At 33.5% G+C, this 21,219-nt stretch overlaps 1 protein-coding gene across 1 annotated transcript in view; it reads left to right on the top strand.

Annotated features, from left to right (window-relative positions):
• LOC108752306 overlaps nt 1-21,190 on the top strand; it is a 36,926-nt gene extending 15,736 nt beyond the window's left edge. Inside the window, exons 32-48 of the mRNA XM_018493050.1 lie at nt 518-725; nt 1,658-1,798; nt 2,785-2,974; nt 3,086-3,286; nt 4,407-4,946; nt 5,522-5,697; nt 6,173-6,437; nt 6,665-6,761; nt 7,600-7,742; nt 8,233-8,433; nt 9,335-9,515; nt 10,068-10,180; nt 10,261-11,086; nt 11,329-11,477; nt 11,577-11,759; nt 13,255-13,498; nt 20,771-21,190. Coding sequence (XP_018348552.1) covers nt 518-725; nt 1,658-1,798; nt 2,785-2,974; nt 3,086-3,286; nt 4,407-4,946; nt 5,522-5,697; nt 6,173-6,437; nt 6,665-6,761; nt 7,600-7,742; nt 8,233-8,433; nt 9,335-9,515; nt 10,068-10,180; nt 10,261-11,086; nt 11,329-11,477; nt 11,577-11,759; nt 13,255-13,498; nt 20,771-20,899 — 3,987 coding nt within the window. The 3' untranslated portion in view covers nt 20,900-21,190. The remainder of the gene's footprint in view (nt 1-517; nt 726-1,657; nt 1,799-2,784; nt 2,975-3,085; nt 3,287-4,406; nt 4,947-5,521; nt 5,698-6,172; nt 6,438-6,664; nt 6,762-7,599; nt 7,743-8,232; nt 8,434-9,334; nt 9,516-10,067; nt 10,181-10,260; nt 11,087-11,328; nt 11,478-11,576; nt 11,760-13,254; nt 13,499-20,770) is intronic.
• The last annotated feature ends 29 nt before the right edge of the window (nt 21,191-21,219 follow it).

Below are 21,219 nucleotides of genomic sequence, written 5' to 3'. Positions count from 1 at the left end.
TTGTAAGTAAATGGTTAGCACTATTCAATAATTGATACTATTTAAAATTTATTATAAATATTAATTAAAATTTAGTATACTTTTTCTCGATGTATTTAATTTTACAAAGCAAAAGTACAACTAAAAGTATTGCGACAATTGAATGCGTGACATTTATGTCTAATCATTTAATCTTCTGGAGCTGATGTCAAAATTTGTAATTAACGTTAATTCTGTAAGACTCATTCAATTTTTGTTAATTAAAATCTGTACTTTCAAAAAATTAAAATGACATAACTCATATAAAAAGAAATTAGAGAATGCAAAGTATATTTTAATAAAAAATAATCCAAATTTGCAGAAATAACATTAAAAAATTGAATTGTTTAACATTTTTGACAAAGAAATTTATGACCAAGAGATCTACCATCAATTTCGGAGAGATATAATTGAGTGGGTTCGATAGACGTCAGCTCCGGAAGGTTAATGAAGAACTCGTTCTATCATCAAGAATATTGCGAAACAATTTATTTCTCAGTGCCTGAGCATGTCGACCAGCTTCTGTTATGGATGTCTGTTCGCGGTGCGAAAGGAAGTACAAGGCATCGGTCTTTCTTGGACACATATGTGGGAGGAATCGAGTCCTGGTGATCCGATGACTTTGGGAATATTGTTGATAATGATCGCCTTCGATGGTTGTTTGTATGCCATAATTGGCTACCTCATCACTAGATACACTGATTCAGGTATAAACCCAATCCGCCTTCCATCTACTTTTCTAAGACAAAATAATTCTTTGATATTCTGGTGGCGGTGTTAAAAGTGACTAGTAGAAATTGGCTAACACTGACATTGTTTCTCTTTCTCTTTTTTTCGTGTGAGATAAATCATGATCGATAAATTGCGCAAATTAATATTTCTTGATATAAGATTAATTTTATTAACAAAATAATTTTTTGCTAAGTTCTCTTGATCCTGTGATATTTTAGAATTGTATATCTATCTTTCTGTGTTTTAATGCCCCATTATTGCCACAATTCTCTCATCAATAAAATTTATTAAAATCGTTAGAGCTATTCGATAGAATTATTTGAAATAAATATAACTATTAAATATAATAATTAAAACTATTTGCTTTAAAAAAGAAGTTATGGAATGATCAGTTTTAATAATTTTTTATGAAAAAATGTAAAAGTTATTTCAAATTGCAAAACGTTTCGTAATTTATTCTAATTAATATATTAATTTATATCTACATATATCAATTCGACAGTTAATTAATTATTAAATCAATAATTAATTTGATTGAGAAATTAATTACTTAAGTTATACTTTATAAAGAAATTGATTTTTTCCTCTATTTAAAATAATTTCATATAATACTATTCATAAAAATACTCTAATGCGTTTCTTCCAAATGGTTCTCATATCGAGAAAATAATGATGAGATCGCATATCATCCTGGTACCATCACATTTTCGCAAACTTTTTGCACGTACATTTCACACTCTACATTTCGTACTCTAACTCTTTCGAATAATCACGAAATGCATCTGAGAGAAAGATCCAGGAGTGCGGATCCGACATGACGAGAGAGGTTGCGTCGTTTAAGAGAAGTCGATGAGGAGACCTGGTGAGTTATCTGCGAAACGGACGAGCATTACCGATAATTTTCCAGGTAGGGGCTTTCACAGTTTGAGGTCCCGTAGCTTATGGTGGACCGACACACGCTCTCTCTATGGCAGGCCAAGTTACCTCGCCTTCGTCAACAATCTCTATTTCACTAACGACGTTTTTCATCCCTCAGCTGCTTACCAAGGTATCGTTCTTCCCTTTGCACACGCATGTCACGAAAGTTTGTTTCAGCTTGCCTCTCGCTGCCGATGACGAGCTCGCATGTTGGCTTTACGAGGGGGCAGGCGTAAAAAGAACGTTTTGATAGACGTAAACTGGGTTAAATTTCGCTCCAACGGTAGAACGATGGAAATGATCGTCCACAATTTTCACATAATAATTTAGAACTTCGACATTCTTGTAAAAACTTGTGAAAATTTTCGTCAAGGAAAAGACTTATTCTCAAGAAAAGTGCAATTCATGCAACAATATCATTTGTAATCTAATATTACATTTTAAAGTAATATTAGATTAATAATATTACTTTAGTAGTATTATTATGAAGTTATCAGTTAATATTATTAAATTAATTTTCTTATTTATGGTTGTAGTTATATATTCTGCATCGCTGTTCTTTTTATTCATAATTATGTGGGTATCATGCTTTTTATATTTTCTTGCATTTTTGAATGCTTTTACATATATTCAATTTGGTGTTTGAGCATACGGGCACATCTGCTTGAAGTTTACGTGAATGTTACATATTTTTCAATTTTCTTTTCAGTTATTTCATTATATCTTTACAATATTTTAAGAGCAAGTATATTAAGGCCAGATATAATCATTTGTATATTATGTATCAATTCGAATTTATTTTCTACGTCCAAATAATTTATACGATATCTGCACGTACAATATTGCACGCGTCGCATGGAATAAAGTTTAAAAAGGAACATTTGTATTTGTTCTCGGACTCGATAGAAGGTATCGGAATTTAAGAGAAATGTTCATACTTGTGATATGTACATGGAGTTGCTTTTTGTTTGAAAACAGTTTTTAAATTCGCTTCTTTTTAAAATCGGTAAAAGCTTGTTTTCGATTATATGGGATTATATAATCTATATTCGATTATATTAATATATCGATATTATATTCTTGATAATAAACTGGTGTTTGTTGCCGAACGTGCAGATGACGAGAGCGATCTGAGTAACTTGACGGTCACAGAGAAGCAAATCGGTGTGAAATTCGAAGGAGTCAGGAAGGTCTATCATACTGAACGAGGTGATGTCATCGCCGTGGAGGACTTCACTTTGAAGCTGTGCGAGGGTGAAGTAACAAGCCTGCTTGGAAGAAACGGCGCGGGAAAAACTACTATTATGTACGTTTTCCGGATTGATCGTTATTTTTAATATAATATATTTTGATATGCTTGAAATCTGTTCAATATCACGATTGAACGACGTTCGTCAATTTTGTTCTTTCATTACAGCAAAATGCTAACGGGAATGGTGGCACCAACTAATGGCGAAATTTGGTTAAACGGTGAAGAAGGTTGTAAGCCCGAAATAGGAGTATGTCCTCAGGAAAACGTCCTCATCGGAACTTTGACGCCAAGAGAGCACATGATCTTTTATTGGAAGCTTAAGAAACCTAATGATGACAATAACAGTATGCAGAGGAATGTTAATGAGTAAGTTGCTAAACTAGAAAAAATTAGCAATTATTACAGTAAATTAAATTATTAGTATTTGTTGGCTCCAAGAATAAATTCAGTATAAACAAATGTGAACTTCCGCGGTTGTTGTGTGAAAATTATATTTATAAAACAAGAGATATAAGATATAATTTGCAAATAATTGGAATGTATTTACCAAATAAAATTAACTGCAAAACAATTATTACTTCAGCAAAAATAAATAAGATATACTAAATTGTTATATGAATAAATTAAATAAGTAAAAGAAGCGCCAAATCTAAGCACTACAATCAAAGTTGGATTTTGATGCCTAATAATATTTCTGTGTAAATTTTAAATATGCACTAAAAAAATGATCTTGTACTTATAGTAAAAAATTATTTAGACACAAAAAATTAATTAAAATGGATACATGATTTGCAAAGACTGCAATTTGTATATATTTTGTATCTAATTAATAACAGGAACAGATTACAACGATTCATATCTGGATGTTTTGTAAAATTTATCAAAGTTTCTCTGTAACGTTCAATCAGATAATTGCGACTATGACTCATATTTAACAGTGATTCATATTTGATTATGAGACTTAAAATTTTTTGCGTATATTGTTAGAATATTGTGCTATAAATTCTACGCGAATAATACATAATGTTTTACCAGATACAAAAAACAGCAATAATTCTAGCTGGAGCAGCAAAATATTTTTTTGCGTGTATCTTTCATATAAACTGCACGCCGATTGTCAGACTTAAAATGTAATCACAATGAAAAATGTAATCTGAAATATTAACATCACAAATAAAATTAATTAGTTAAATAATAAATAAATTAAAAACATTTTAAAATATTTATTTGTTAATAATCATTATTAAATTGACAATTTATGTAATTTATATGTATAACTGATATATTTGAAATTTACATATATAGAAATATATTGGATTAGGCAAAGTCTTTTTATATGTAAAAAAATTTTTCAATTTTTTCATTCAATATATTTCCTTTGTGCGTGAAAAAAGTCTTTTCTTTTAATTTCATAAGAAAATTGTTTTGTAATAGGTACGGTTTATCAATTGAAGACAAACGTTACGGATCTTTTTTTCTCCTATAGAATGATGGCCTCTTTAGAACTTGGGCGTCAAGAACATGAGCCTGTGTCACGTTTATCAGGCGGTACACGACGTAGGCTCTGCGTGGCTCTGGCTTTTCTCGGTTCGCCACGTTTGGTGATCTTGGATGAGCCTGGTGCCGGTGTGGATCCCGCAGCCCGACGACGGATCTGGCGACTGATAGACCAACATAGGATCGGCAGGACTGTGCTCCTCTCGACTCACCATCTGGACGAGGCCGACATGCTGAGTGACACGGTTGTGGTGATGCACAAAGGGAAGATCTTGTGTACTGGTTCGCCACTATCCTTGAAAATGACACATGGCACGGGATACAAACTGAACATGTCTTTCCCGCCCGATCACTACGCCAATGGAGATGCGGGGATAGGAGGAATAGCAGAGACAGTCGAGAAAAAGAACTTGGAAGCTCTTCGTACTGTTATCCAGGAAATTATATCAAACATCGCGATAAACGAGGTCTCCGAGACAGAGGTCACCATTACGTTGCCTTTTCAGGGAAAGAATGGCGTTAATAATGAGTAAATTTTCAAAATATTAACCTTACAATTATTTTCCAGTCATTTACTACACATGATGGGCTATTCGAGTCTGGATTAATTTTCATCACATTTGCACAAGTATACAAAAAAATTATTAATCACTAATTCTTACATATATTTTAGTATCTTTAAAAAATACTTATAAAGTTGTGTACTAAAAAAAAAGAATAGAGATCATTATATAAGTGCGCTTTAGTATTTCAAAGAAAAGAAATACACAGAACATGAATGATCCTATTGTGTGTACTATAAAAGTTTATTAGCGTGCATCATTGGAATATTGATCAATTTTATAATCAAATATTTAGTTGTTTTTATTTTTTTATTCATGTAAAGGAACTCGCGTACAATCCGCCGCAAAATTTAAGAAACAGTATGTATTAAGTAAAATCTATATTATACTGCAGAGTGATTTATTTGTAATTCCCATCTTTGCAAATATTTGATATTTCAAGCCTCGTGATTTATCTTAAAGGGAATCGTTGCAATCGTATTTGAGACAAAATCGATTAAACATCTGCGTCTGCGTTCGAGTAAAGTCAGGAATGTTTCAGCATCGCGCAAGTGGCAAAGGCGCTGGAGGACAATCGTAAGCTCTTGGGATTCTCGCACTTCTCATTGGAGTGTGACACTCTAGAAAGAGTCTTCTTGGATCTTTGCGCGCAAGCAGACAGAGGATCGAGCGTTATCAGAGCGAGTCAAGATAGCGTTGTTAATGTGGAACTCGCCGGTGAGAAATATTTCGCGTGCACGCCCCGTGAAATACACAGATTTACTTTTCTAATTAAAAGATCTATATATTTAATCTTTGAATTGTTTAGTTTTTTGGGGGATTTAGAAGAAATAAGAAGAAAAGAAAAAGAGAAAAAGAGATAATAAAAATAAAACAGATAATAAAAAATTGTAATATTTAAAAAATGCAAAAATGCAAAACTTAAACATGAGTTTCGTAATTTTGAAATTACAACATATTTAACAAAAAAAAAAATACATAAAGAAAAAGGAAATAAAACAATAATAAAGCCACTAATTATTACAATATCGTGTCACTCAAAATTATCATCTTGAATATTTAATTAAGCGTTATGTCCAGATTAAAAAAAATTATATTTATTATTTTGCAAGAAAAGAAGTTTAGTTTAATTGACTTTAAATCAATGGCACTTAAGTTCATAGAGAAAAATAAAAGTTTTCACTTTGCGCAGAAGTTCCCGTATCGGACGACAACATTGATTTAATTACCGATATGATGGTGAGACCGTCGCCAATTCGACAGATGAAAGCTATAATAAAAAAAAGGCTATGGCATTTCGCGAGAGATTGGAGAGCGCCGTTGGCTGCGCTCGTTTTACCAACCATGTTCGTCGCTGTCGCTATGGGATTTTCTCTGGTACGGCCACCGTCCGAGAACGAACCACCTCTAGATTTGACCCCAAAACTTTATGACATTCATCCGACTTACTTTTACAGGTAGAAAAAATTTAATATAAAGATTTTAATAGAAAGAACAAAATAAAAATAAAGCGTAGTAAAAATTTCATTGATATGAAAATATCAATTGCTAACAAAATACGATGTATTTACATTTACATTTCTGCAGATTAGAACTTTAAGTTTCAGTTTGATCAAATTAAATTAAGTTAAATATTCATTTTCTATTAATGTTCTTAAAATTTTTTGATACTTTATCATTGCAGTATTGACGGTAATGATCCGTTCCTAGAACGCGTGTCTATGCAGCTGCACGATCGCTTCGGGGATGATTATGCTGGCGCATGGCAAACCTTACCTAATGTATGAATGAATGATAATTATTTCAAAAGATTATTTTTCTATTTTGGGCACTTAGCGTATAGTAATAAATTGCATACTAATCGATAGAAGAATAGGATATTAAATTCGTTGCTGAAAAAAATTCCTGAAAAGAATTAGTTTTTTCCGATTTTTCAAAATAAAAATTATTGCCATTTTAAAATAATTTTTAAATTGAAAATGGGTTTTGTTACATAATACAAATCCTCTAATTATTCTGTATATAAACGTATTAAAGTATAATAGAATTATCGAAAAATTAATACTTTGCAAAATATTTTATATTCTATTCTGACACATTTTTGCACAAAATATGAAATATCTCGTAACATATTCATTTTTTTTTTACTTTAACATACACTTACAGAATAATGGGATAACAATTGGCATAAAAAAACAATTGGTATAAATACTTAGTAGTTAGTTGCTTTTCAAAGATGATATGTAATTGCATATTGCAAATTGCTTAATTCTTTTTAAAAGTAACTATGTATTTTTTACATTGATTCATCTCAATATCTTGTGCAACATATTAAAATACAATTACCCAATAATTAATATTTTACAAAATATTTTATATTTCATGTAAAAATGTGTCAATATGTCTAATATATTTCAAAGAGTATATTTTTGAACAGTGTTGACTTAGAGGAGTGTCTTTGGAATATTTTGATTCTCTAGCAATAATCTTTAATTAAGTTTCATTACTATACGCAAGAAACCCAAAACCCATATAAAAATGGCCAAGATTGCTTTGAAAGAATTTCAAATAATTGCTAATTATAAACAATTGCGCATTTATTTCTTGAATAATTCATAGGATACCGGAACCTGCGAATGTTTGGATGGTCAACAAACTTGTCGAGGCGTTTCTAAAGCTGTCGAAGGTCTTCTTCAAACCCTGCCTGGTCGACCCACTCTGGATTGGATAGTTTCAACTCATCAGGAATATATAGAGAAACGGTAGATTTTGCTATCCCGCATTAAAGTGAAGAAGTTATCCAGTAAATACCATGCAACACAAAATCGTTCCAACAATATTGCTGTAACATTGCAAACGTTGCAGATATGTTGTTACAAACTTCTGTGCTGTGTATGAGCAACTAAAAGTAAACATCAATGTTATGTAATTTCACAGTTAATGACATAAATGTAGTATCTATTTTACAATAGCGTAGTCGTAAGTGGTTGTAGTTGTAAGAATCGACCAATCTAACCAAATATGAAAATATTCGACTGTAATTGATCAATTTTGACAATCACAACATTTATAATTACAGCTTACAGCTATTGTAAAACTGGTACATAATATATGATATGTTACATACACATACATATAGTTACAGTGCTAAATGTAAAATTATAACATTGATGTTACATTACTTTTAGTTAGCGTTTACTAGGTAGGCATTGAAATTCGATTGAAATTTTCTGAATAAACAACGACTCGCAGATATGGCGGCTGGTCCTTGTCGCACTCCAAGGAAGATCCTCTTTTCATCGTTTGGTATAATAACAAGGGCCACCATTCAATGCCAGCGTATTTGAACGCCCTCAATGAGGCAATCCTGCGAGCAACCGGGGTGCAAGGACACTTAACCACACTCAATCATCCTTTGAAGTTATCGAGCGATCAGCTAAATCGAACGACACTGTAAGCCCTCACCTCTAATATTGCGACAAATCATGGAGGAAATCCTCCGTTGAAGATATTTCTCGTTACGCGCACCCACGGGATTAATTAACTGCGGAATTTTATGTGACGGGATGCAGGCGGGTTCCCTCAAACGGATAAACGAAGATATTTGCACGCGGTTCGAAACTCTTGAATCCAAAGGGATCGGCAGTTGAAACATCCCGATGCAGACGTTTCGTTTACTTTTAATTAACGTACCGCATCATTTGATATTCACGCCGATAGCTCGCCGCTCGGCGCGTGTTTCAACATTACATAGCGGAATTCCTACTTGTATCGTCAAATCGCTAACGATACCACTCTTGTTTGCTTTTCGTGGTTAATATTAAAGATCATATACTGCGCAGAAGAACACATCCGATCGTTTCTTCTTTTATAGTAGTTAGATGGCGTTTAACTCGAGAGTAATCATCTGATTTTTATCCCAGTTAAAATCACTATTAACAATATATTGTATATTATCGATTGCTTCCCGATTTATTACTATTTAAGAACATTATAGATATTAATTTAATCATAATTTTTTATGAAAAAAATAAGTTGAAAAATTAAACAATTAAACGGAGCAAATACGTTAAGTAGCTTATTATGATAGTATTTCTAAAACATAAAGATTTTTATTAATGTAACACTTTTTTATTGTAGATTTTCGATGAAGTTGTATTTTTAAAGGTTTCACAAAAAAAAAACAGTTATTAAAAAAGAAAGAAAATATAAACAAAATATTCAAACAAAATATTTTGTAGCAATTCATATTTTTTAACGCTGAGGTGTAAAAATATTCCTCGGGTGACTATTTCTGGGTTAAATGTCATTTCAAAAACGTCAGGAATTTTACGTTATATTTTTATTTCTTCAGATTGCAACATGTGGCGGATGTCGGCGTGGGATTGGTACTTTTGATAGCTTTCAGTTCAGTTGCAGCTCAGGGAGCTAAGGAGATAGTCAGAGAACGATTGTCGGAAGAGAAGAGAATACTTTACTTGGCTGGAGTTCATCCTGTCACGTATTGGACTACAATCTTAATTTGGGATTTTATAGTGAGTAATTTTAGTGGAAAAAAAAGAATATAGGAATTTCTTCAATACATTAAGAATCATCTAATACATATTTCGAAAATTTATGTTAAGTAACACATTTCACGTTTCACAAACGATTTAAATTTTTGTGTTAATTTAATATCTACAAAATAAATATTACAAGATAGGACTAATTTATGTAAAAAATGAACACAAAAAATTTAAATCGTAACACTAAACACAATTTTAAAACAAATTGTAAAAACATATTTCTTCAATAAAATTTGTAATATGTTAAATGAATACGTACATTTTTTAGAATGTATTTTTTTAAATTACATTAGTTTTATATTTGTTTATTTACTTATAAATTGTTATTATAAGATTAACAAATGTTAATTTAATACAAAATATTCAAATAACATAATTACATTATATTAAATTAACACTCAAATAGGTTAAAAATTCAATATGAAAATTTTAATCAGGATCTCGGTTTTAACACAAGTACAAAAAATATTTTCTTATTATATTTTATACGATTTCTAATATTATTAATATTTCTTCTTTCAGGTATTCCTTTGTGCTACCTGTTTAGCGATCATTATTTTCGAGATCTTCGGTTTGTCAGCCTACGTTGCGAGAGATAATCTAGCTGGAGTTTGTCTTTTATTAATTCTATTTGCGTAAGTGTTCGTGTTAAATTTATTCATATAAGGTCGATATAACATAAATATCTTTAAAATATTTATCCATAATTTTTTAGATGGGCAGCATTACCGTTTTCGCATCTAGCCGAAAAAACATTCGATGATTCGAGTCTGTCCAATATGGTGCTTTTCTGCGTAAATACGTTTATAGGCGTGGTCTGTCTAGCTACAATTTTAGTCCTCGACATCGTCGGCCGAAGTAAAACGACTGAAGACGTGAGGAACATACTGCATTATATTCTAATGATCTTCCCGCAATATGCTCTCGCCGACGGGTTGGTCCAGATCACGACGAATGACATCACCGCCGAATTGTTGGAAAGATTCCACATGGATACTTACAAGTCTCCACTCGGCTGGGATCTTCTCGGCTACCATTATGTATATCTGTCTGTAATTGGTGCAATTCTATTCGTATTGAACCTAGTGATTGAGTGTCGATTCTTGCCGAATTTGAGAAGGCAAAATATTAGTTATGAAACAGTCCAGGAAGACGATGACGTTGCCAGGGAAAGATTGAGAGTTGAGGCCGGGATGGTCGACGACACCCTGAAGACCATGAAGCTGCGGAAGGAATACAGAAGTGTGTACGGAACAAATGTCGCGGTGCAAAATTTAAGTTTCGGCGTACAGGCCGGAAAATGCTTCGGCCTCTTGGGGGTGAATGGAGCAGGAAAAAGCACGACATTCAAGATGCTGACAACAGAAATCATTCCTACGGCCGGGAAGATTATTCTGAAGGGGAAAGATATTGGCGCGCAACCTTTGTGCAATGGCGAGATTGGATATTGCCCTCAGAGCGACGCCCTGGATGGATTCCTCACGCCCCATCAATGTTTGACGATTCACGGTGAAGTTTGCGGATTGAGCAATGTTCCTAAGGTAGATAAGAAATGAATCAATCTGAAGAAAAGATTAAATTTGTTGATCAGAATTTAATAGGCTTTTTAAACTTGCATATCTCTTATTTATCTTTATATTTTACAGAAGCATTGAAGATGCTCTTGTAAACTTTTACAGATTATTTTATCTCCGAGTTACAGAGGAGAGCTAAGTTTTAAGAGTTAAATTTATAGAAGCAAATATTCGGAATTGGGATATTATTATTTCATTTATAATTTCAGGCAGTAGAGACGACGCTGAAGAGATTAGATCTACTCAAGTATGCTCATCGAAGAGTCTCCAGCCTCAGCGGCGGTAACAAGAGAAAATTATGTGCCGCAATAAGCGTCATGGCTCCTGCTGCAGTAATTCTCATGGACGAGCCCACGAGGTACTTTGCATAATTTTATAACTACATTAAACAATTGTTAATTTCACGCGACAGTTACTTAATTCTGTATTAATTTTATTCCTCGTTCGTGTCCATTAGCGGAATGGATCCCGCCACAAAGAGTTTCGTGACCAAAGCCGTGAAACAAGTGACGAGGAGTCAAGGATGCGTCATACTAACGTCGCATAGCGTTGCCGAATGCGAGAATCTTTGCACAAGGGTGGGCATTCTCGCCAAAGCCGGTCTCAGGTGTATAGGAACGCCACAGCATTTGAAACACAAGTAAGATTACATTGACCTTTCTTTTTCGTAGCGCGTCTCTTTTAAACCCGATATTTCCCAGCAGACTCATAAACCGTACACAGAAAGCCCGGCGCTTCTATCAGTTCTGATTTTCCGTTCCTGTTCAGAATCCTTTTCTCTAGTCCAACCAGAAAACTTACGGGATCCTTACGGTTCTGCAGCTTAACGAATGTATTCTTCAATTGAAATCTCTTATCTTTATAGCATCCCATCCTGTTTGATAATCCTCTTGAGAGAGATAAGCGATACAGCAAAAGTATAGAGTAGGAAGAAACTAGATAGTTGAGATTCATTAGATCTCCGATCAGTCTAAACCTACAAATATTTTTTCCCCCCTAACAACTTAATCAAAGAAAATTTTAACGAGTTACCATAATGGATTTTAATTAGATCGAAAATATAATCAAGTAGTTTAAGACTTTCATAATAATAATATTCTTACGTTTAAGATCAAGTTGTTCACTGAGTTTGATTTCTTAACAGAAAAAAGCATGAAAAAAATAATTGACTTGACATTATCACTGAGTATAAAAGGTTAGCTTTGTTATCGCGATAACAAAGCTAGTCTTTTATACCCAGTGATAATATCAAGTCAATCATTTTATACCGAGTCTTTTATACCGAGAGAAAAAAATGGTTACAATTATCATATTTTAAGTATAATTTACAATTGTTTTCGAAGAAAACTATATATTTTTCTAGAAAAATTATGAATATAATAATTAGTACTAATAATAATTAAATATAATTATTATCACTAACATACAGCAGTAATAACTGTTAAAATGGAACTACAATTATTTTATCATATAATTATAGTCACAAATATCAAACACATTTTTCCCAATGTGTAAATTATCTTAACTAAAATTAATTGAATGTGTACGAAGAAATTTTTATTAAACATGACATGATTTATTTAGAATAATAATGTAGTGTGTGATAAATATTTAACTGCTTCCCATAGTGCCTTCCCAAAGTGCCTTCGTAAAGGATCTCGGAAAATGTTTTCTACCTCCTTCCATACCGATTCTTTCGTTCCCGCGGTGTCTCTCGAGCCATCGAGGGCAGAATTTACGATATGGTCCTGTCCACGTTAGCAGCCTATCCTGCAATCCGCTCTCGTGTGTCGCAGAGAGTACGTTGAATGATAAAGAATGGCGAATGTACTTCGTTACAGTATAGAAAGCGCAGTAAAAGCTGATCCCCTGTGTCCTTTGTCCAAGCCAAGAGCTTGAAATATAGATCCGCGTCCCTCGCGATCGAATGCAACGAGAAAGTGAATAAATCATGAATTTAAGAACGCTAATAAAACCAGTTTTTCTCTTACAACCCCTGCAAATCTTTTAACAGCTCTTCTGAATAACTTCTCCATCGCTGCTTCTTTACCGCTACCATCAACAGTTAATTCGAATGTCATTTGACATATGTTGAGAACTTGCCTTGAAAACTGTAAAGCCGACTTGACTTTTAGATTCGGCGAAGGATACGTCGCCTTCCTGAGATTCGGCCAGCCAGTCTCCTCTACGGATCTTAGGAAGGTTATCCTGAAATATCTGCCACAGGCGATGATCTCTTCGAGGCAAGCAACGGCTGCTCGGCTCTTGCTACCACGGAGCCAGGACATGGCGCTCAGCGTGAGCTTCAGCATGCTGAAGCTTCTGGCGGAGGAGCTTAAGGCCACGGACTATACACTCACACAGAGCTCGCTGGATCAGGTCAGTGAATCCAATTCAACGATACTGTATTTCGTGGATTTTTATCGAGTTTGATTTTCAAATATATGTCGTCTTTCGTATTATTTCGAACGTGCTCCCGAAATTGAAGCACGTATTGTCGTACGTTGAAATTATGCCAGTTCGATCCTCGCGAATTCATCATTTTTATTTTCTAAAGTTGTATCACGAGTTTCACATACGTAAGGTATTTCACATACATATATAACTACTGATAGCTTAAGGCAAGAGTACGTATAATATACAAGAACACGATTTTACTTAGAAAAGTCTAAAAATTTAATTAGATTTTTTTAATTTAAAAATAATTTTCTTGAACCATCAAAATAAGTACATAGGAAACTTAAATATATGCATAATGAGCAATACTATATAATAATGAGCAATACTATAAAAAAATTTTGACATATTTTGGCAATTATTAATATAATTTAAACGTTCCATATATTCATTTTGATGATCCAACAAAATTATTTTAGATCTGTATCTAGTTACATTTTTAGATATTTTAGCAAACTTGTTCTTTCCATAGGCGGCTTTACAGAAAACACAGTCGACACAAGTGTCATTATATCTTTGTTATTCACCAAGAAGGATAAAATAATGTTTATATCGAACCAAATAAATGTTAAGTTAGTACCATTCAAATAAATATTTATTCAAATTTAGTACATCTTTTCTCTTCAGTGTAAGTACCTATGTACTTACGTATTTGCGCGGTTACATAATACTTTGTCAAGGGCTTCTCATAAACGACACAACAGTTGACTGACACTTTATCTATCGTCCTCTTATCTTTAAAGGCTCGTCTAAATAAATTTCGTAGATCGTGGAGTTTTAAGTGGAAACTAACCAATCACAATTCAGTATAAGGAGAATATCGAGAATATCGACTAGGATTGGTCAATTTCCTACGATTTGAGATTCTACGACCGTTTACGACTTTTATGTAGACGAGCCTTAAAACCACGATATTTATTTCTCGCGACGTAATCTTTGGGCGTACGTTTCGCGATGAATACACGCCGGCGATATTCTAAGGGCTTGTCTTCAGCAGATGATGCACCGCCGCCGCACAGCGCCTCCTCCTGTCGTCCAAAGACGATCCGCGTTTTCGTCCCACCGATCCTGACGGATATTAATGGATCCGCCCGTCTCGTAGCTCGCTTACATACTCCCACGCGATGGTTTACAAGCTGCAGGGAGGCGGGAAACTCGTCCCACACACCGGCTGGTTGCCTCTAAGCTCGTCTAAATGCTTCCGGGTATCTGTAGCGCGCGTGGTGCTCTTTCCTGCCTTCCCCATCGTGCAAAAACTATTGTTAATTAACTGAGAAATTCATTTCTCCCTTTTCTCATTTTCCTTCTCCTCCGAAATAATTCACCACCTGAATAATGAAGCCTAAATCTTGTCGAAACTGCGAGTGTAAAAATCTTATGCTCGTGGTACGCTCCCCCAAATTCCGCTTTCGAATTTCGAAGCTTTGTACGCCGTGTTGTTGTAACGACAATTGTATTTCGCGTCACTTCAATGAGAGCGGATTGCAGATGCTTCTCGGTAAATGCATATTGTTGGCGTACGCAAGTCAGCGCGATTCGTTAAATGCACGTCAAAGTGCCGAATTCCCTTCTACGCGCGTTTCTCGAGTCGTGTATTTAATGTTACTATTCGCTGCAAACATGACGATGCAATTAAAGTGCAATCAAATTAATTGCAAATGAAAATTCATCATATGACGTGCCGGTAGCTTTCTTTCATGCTATCATGCAGCATTAAGGCCATGGCGTACGAAAAAACTTAAACAGTAAAACATAAGCAGTAAGGAAATCAACATATTGGATTTGTTACGGCTTACGATATGGCTTTACGGTCTTTACTGTGATTGGCCAATTTCCTTACTATTATACTTACACTACATTGCTTAAGTTTTTTATGTGCCATGGCCCTTACCATGAATAAAGAATTTTTTGCTGTTCTGTTTGAATCTCTGTCTTCGTTCCAGTAAATCCGGAGACAGCAACTACGTTTATGCGAAATTGCAGGCAGTCCTATCTCTCTTTCCGCGTGATATCTGCAAACTTACGGACACGCGCATGACGTCCCGCGCTTTTTCTCGCGCATAAAGCTCTCGCGTTTTTACCTGGGAATAAAAAATTTTTTTAAAGCGACACGACTGTTGTCTAATTGAGTGGCCTGTATGTCCAACTTACGGACAAACAAATTATGTCCAATGTGTTTGTTGTCGTAGCGCTGAGGAAAAGTGTATTTGCATGCAGAGAAGATGCACGCGGAGAGGTGCAATTTAAAAAATTGTGCATCATGAGATCTTCTTTAAAAATTACAGCAAATGTTACATCATTTTTATCATATAATTTGGAATTATGCATAATTCTGTATTGTAAACACATTGAATCGCGTGTCATTTCATATGGCATATATCATTTTAAATTACAGATTTTTAAATTTTGTGATTTAAACAATTAAAATAGATAACAAAATTTCAATGAAGTATATAGATGTATAAGATATCAATTTTATAAAAAATAAGAAAAAAATCTCTTTAAAGCGAAATAAACATCATATATATTATATGTATAAAATTATTCATAAAACTTTTTATGTTAAAATATAGAAATATATTTATTGTCAAAAATATTAATTCAATTGTGTGCTACTCTGTAAATGCTGCTCTATATGTTCTTCTCTTTAATCACTTTGCCATCTTGCTACAAATTCCTTTGAACGTTAATAAAAGGAACAAAGTTCATAATGTAAATCATGTGTAAATCAAATAACGGTAATTTTTGTGTTATTATTTTGCTATAAAAATATATATAATTAATTAGGAATATGATTAAAATTTATTCGGCATAGGAATAAAAAGTATATTTATTACTAGAAATATTAGTTCAGTTGCATGTTATTCTATTTTACGTGTACGCTTCTCTGTAATCACTTTTTTGCTTTTGCTAAAAATTCTTTTGAAGGCTAATAAACGGAATCAAGTTGATAACGTTTAAATCATGTGAGGTAGAAATAATTTTAATTTCATAATTTTCCTATTAAAACGTTTAATAAATAAATAAATACTTTATTACAAGTTTCGAGCTGCATATGTGATTTTTAATCGCTTGTGATTTTATGATTTAAAATCCAAGTGTATATTGCATTGCAATTAAAAAAGATAGTAACGATACATCGTAAAATTGTACATTTCTGGCGACCAGAAGTTAAAATTTGCATTTCGTGGGGCCTCCGTCTTACCACCGAACTATTCCGCTGCTCTTCGCGACTCTGCGAAATTTACCGCGCAAAGCGGTCACCGGCCGCATTTGCATAAGCCGGTTAATAAAGAAAAATTTTAATTTTGAGGCTAATTAAAAAACTTCTTATATATAAATTTTCAGTAGATCGTACGAAGACACTTTTATTTTAATTAATACCACTCTCGGTTATGATATTACATTATTAATTATTTTCGCAAATTGTGTATGCCGCATCCGTTCAGACAAAATCTAAAAATTATGAAAAATTCAGTCTGCGCGAGTAGTGCAAAAAGAGAATTCACAGCGTGGTATTAAAAAAAAATGGTCATTACAACGATGCATGAAGCTTGCAATTTCCTCCTTTTTTGTTTTTTTTTTTTTCGAATTCAGGTTTTATATAAAGCGCTGTCCGGCCGAGAATAATGAAACGGGATTAAAATAAAGCGCTGTTTTATATTTACGCTGCAAAATTATTTACGGTTGTTTCCTATCCATCCTGATTTACTCGCTGGAATGCAGCAGAATCTATTTCACTCGCGTGTCGTAAAAGGAAAGTGAACTTTATTGTGCATATACAAATATGGATTAAGAATTTATTGCATCACCGGACAACATGCAAAAAAATACTCTTCGCGTGAACAAAATGAAGTTATGGAGAAACGGAGTTAATGACAAAAATATGTTTTTATTTTTTACATTACTTTTACTTTATTCCGCAATTCTTTTCAACAATACATCATTCAGTGTTTCGCGATTTAGATGCAAGCAACGATCATAAATCACGCAACGGTGAGTTGCGCGACAGTGAAATCGTCAGCGTGGGTATGTAGATCTTACGGTCCCGAAAAGTGTACGTAATCCATTTCCAACTATCCTTCGCAGTTCTACAGCGTCTGAGAATTCTAAGAAGCGGTTCCAGATCGAAATGAACTGTCCGGCGTTTGAGGGAAGAATAGAAATTGAAATCGTTGCTTGAGTGATCGATCGATCTCGATTGAATGGGTACAATTTAATTTTCATGAAACGAAAACGTAAATTATATATTATTATATACATAAACGTAAATTATATACAACAAAAAATATATATATTTTAAATTATTTACTCTTTGCGTATGTTTCAGAAAATGCAACCATAATTATGACCTTTATTAAAAATTTGAATTAATTCAGCCAAAATGGATTTCGCAAATTGAATGGAATTAGAAGATTGTGACAAAAACGTTCGCAAATAAAATATCAATATCCACTGAAAGAGCGAATTAAAATATACGAGAAATTCAAGTGGAGCGTTATCGAATGCGATGAATAATGGGAGCTTAATTGATCATTTATAAGACGGCGCGTTGGTAAAGTGAGAGAAATTCAGTACTTGAAACGAGAGAAGTGGTTTTATGGAGTCTTTTTGTCATCAGAAATAGAATCGCTTTTTGACCGATAATACGCTCGATCTATCAACCCGTAACGTTGAACAATTTCTATGATAATTAGTTTAGTCTGAAAATATTGATGTTTGCAAAAATTTATCGCGCAATTGCATCCCGTAATTTTACTTCTCGAATTTGAGAGCACCTTCGGGATTATCATTGCTAATTGTTATTAGCGAGAAGGAAGTTTAGGTCGTACCGGAAAACATCGTCATCTGTCCTCCCCTGGATGTATTTAAATCGTCGTTAAATACAAACTTGCGTCACGTATTCATCCCTACTCTTCTTGAAACTTTCCCCGTGCGAACATTAAGGTCTGCCATGAACCTCCCGTTGTTTTGTAAGCTTCTAAAGTAACGACAATAGCAACAGCTCAAGTTAGCGCGGTTCGGAATATAAATTAAGTCCTAAGTACGGTAGTAAACTGGGTCGGGCTGAATTTAAGAACTTTTAGATTACCACAATGCCGTGGAAAACTATCCGCGCGAAGTCTTCTTCTAAAGCTTCCGCAACCTTTTCGGGTATTCCTTTGGAAAATTGGGAGCATACTGGAAAAAAAAGTTGGTTGCATTGAAATTCTGGTTAAAAATGGAAGAATTTTCTGAATGGCTCTTATAAATCTAGTTGAGATAATCAGAATTCTGATTAATAAGATCAGAATCTTCTGGTTCTCGTTCATTTTAAACCAAAAATTTGTCTCAATACATGCAACATAAATGAGATCTACAATTGAAAATTGAATTCTATTTGGAAACTAAATTGAGAAAAAAATTATTACAGGGCCAAAGGATATTCATCAAATTATAGAGAATTTTAAAACATTTTGGCAAATTAAGCCAGGAGATTGCGAAATATATTATTTTTCATTTTATTGATCGAAAAATTAGATAAATAAATAATATTTTGGAAGTAATTACATTTTAAAAATCTGCATTTCAATCATAGGTAATATTAATGCAGTTCACGTACTAATAGTTTTTATATTGAGAAAAAATGTATTAAATTTTAATAAATATATCTGTTTGAATAGAGAGTACTAACTTAACATTTATTTACGGTAAATAAATATTTATTAAATAAAAAAATTATAATTAAATCAAATTAAATATACTTGTGTCAAATAAATATACGCTTACATTTAGTAAATATACAGCTAGTACTATTCAAACAAATATTTATTAAAATTTAGTACATTTTTTTTCAATGCAGTTTTTTCGGTTTAACTTATTTCTGTATAATAATTACAATACAAACGGTACATTTGTAGTTTTATCGAATCAATGTCTCGATTATATAGCCAGTTCGCCGTACTTATATTTTCCAAGAAAAAGATCCCCTAAGTTTGTCTGCGGCGTCAGGACATTATGTAAATGCATTTCTCACCGTGACGTAAAGACGGCGATCTCGCAAACAAAGTAGGAAATTTTTTGCCATATTGCAGTGTGCTTGTATGTAAACCAGAGGGCAAACTCTGGCCGGTCGGAAAAGTTTTGAGATTTTTATGAGTCTTCGTTGCAAGTAAAGCCTTCCGTCCCATCGCCCACCGCCCGCTCGCCATTCGCTGTTCGCTATTGCGAGAACGTGTTTCAACGAGAAGCACGCACGGAATTGCAGCGACGCAACGACCAAAAGTTTACATCCAGTTCTCGCGAAACTTCAGTTTTGCGATTTGTAGCCGCGATAATTGCAGGCGCGGACATTACGTGAGGCGTTTGATCGGCAAAGCAAAATTGCACGTTGCGTAAAAGTACCTTCTATCTCTCTCTCTGCAGATGTTTCGTTACAAACAAACAAAATTACCTGCCGAAAAAATAGTTTTACGAATAAAATTGTTTTGTCACATGGAAGGGAATAAATGGTAAACGGTTTTGTTGAAATATATATTTAAAAGTTTAGTTGTGGATACAGATCTGAAAATTATTTTGTTAAACCATCAAAATAATACGTAGGAAACTCAAGCATGATGAGCAATGGTGCAAAAGTTTTGACATTCTAGCAACTACATAGTTGGAAAATTTATGTTAAATTTAACATATTTCGCGTATTTCAAACGATCCATTCAAATTTTTGTAATTTAAGATAAGATAAATATGTTAGGAAATAATACAAATATTATGTAAAAAATTGAGATAAATAATATAACACGGACATAATTTGTAAGCAAGTTGTGAAGTGTATATTTCTTCAGTAAAATTAATATTTTTAATATGTTAATACATTTTATTCATTTAAGTTGGAATTTGCATCTCAAAATATATTATTTTTATATTAATTATCCACTTGCTCATATAAACTATATTATTTTAATACTAAGAAATGTTGAAATAATATTTACTTTTAGATCTATATCTAGCTAAATTTTTAGATATTTCAACAAAATCGTTCTTTCCATGTAATTCACTCGCCGTTGGAATTTTAATGAAAAAGGAGCACAATCTATTATAAAGTCTAACGCATGATAAAATCCTTTTGTCCAATCTCTTTTTACAGTAGCCGAGTTGATTTTTTATGATAATTAATTCGCGAATTATGCGTCACGTAATCTGCTGTGGAATGTGCAGGTACTGGTGACTTTCTCGGAGGAGCTGGAGGACGAGGTTGTCGACGTGGCTGTCTTTGGCCAGGGCAGCAGGAACAGCGTACCCAATATGTACTCCAGCATGGATACCATCCACATGGACACGTTTTAAATGTGTTTCGTTTAATTAGGTTTAAGCTCCAGAGATCTTTCACTAGACGCAAGGATTTAATGGAAATTTTACATTTTCACTCTCCTGTTCGTCATGCTCTCGCAACGCGTATTTTTGTGGCGATTACTGTGATAGTTTGCGTTTACCTTTGACGCCACAATGAAACGCGCAATTATATAAGCTCAAATAAAAAAGAAAGGAACTTTTGATCTTGTGATTCTCACGCTCATAGAGAGAGAGATTTAGATGTCCATTCATTTTTTTTATGGAATCCAATTTTTCAAAATCAAACCCTGGTAAAAAATATTTTATACAAAATA

This window comes from Trachymyrmex septentrionalis, unplaced genomic scaffold, assembly GCF_001594115.1.
Source record: "Trachymyrmex septentrionalis isolate Tsep2-gDNA-1 unplaced genomic scaffold, Tsep1.0 scaffold6, whole genome shotgun sequence".
NCBI classification, from domain to species: domain Eukaryota; kingdom Metazoa; phylum Arthropoda; class Insecta; order Hymenoptera; family Formicidae; genus Trachymyrmex; species Trachymyrmex septentrionalis.
The sequence above is the reverse complement of the archived record's forward strand: the minus strand, read 5'-3'. Positions and strand labels throughout refer to the sequence as shown.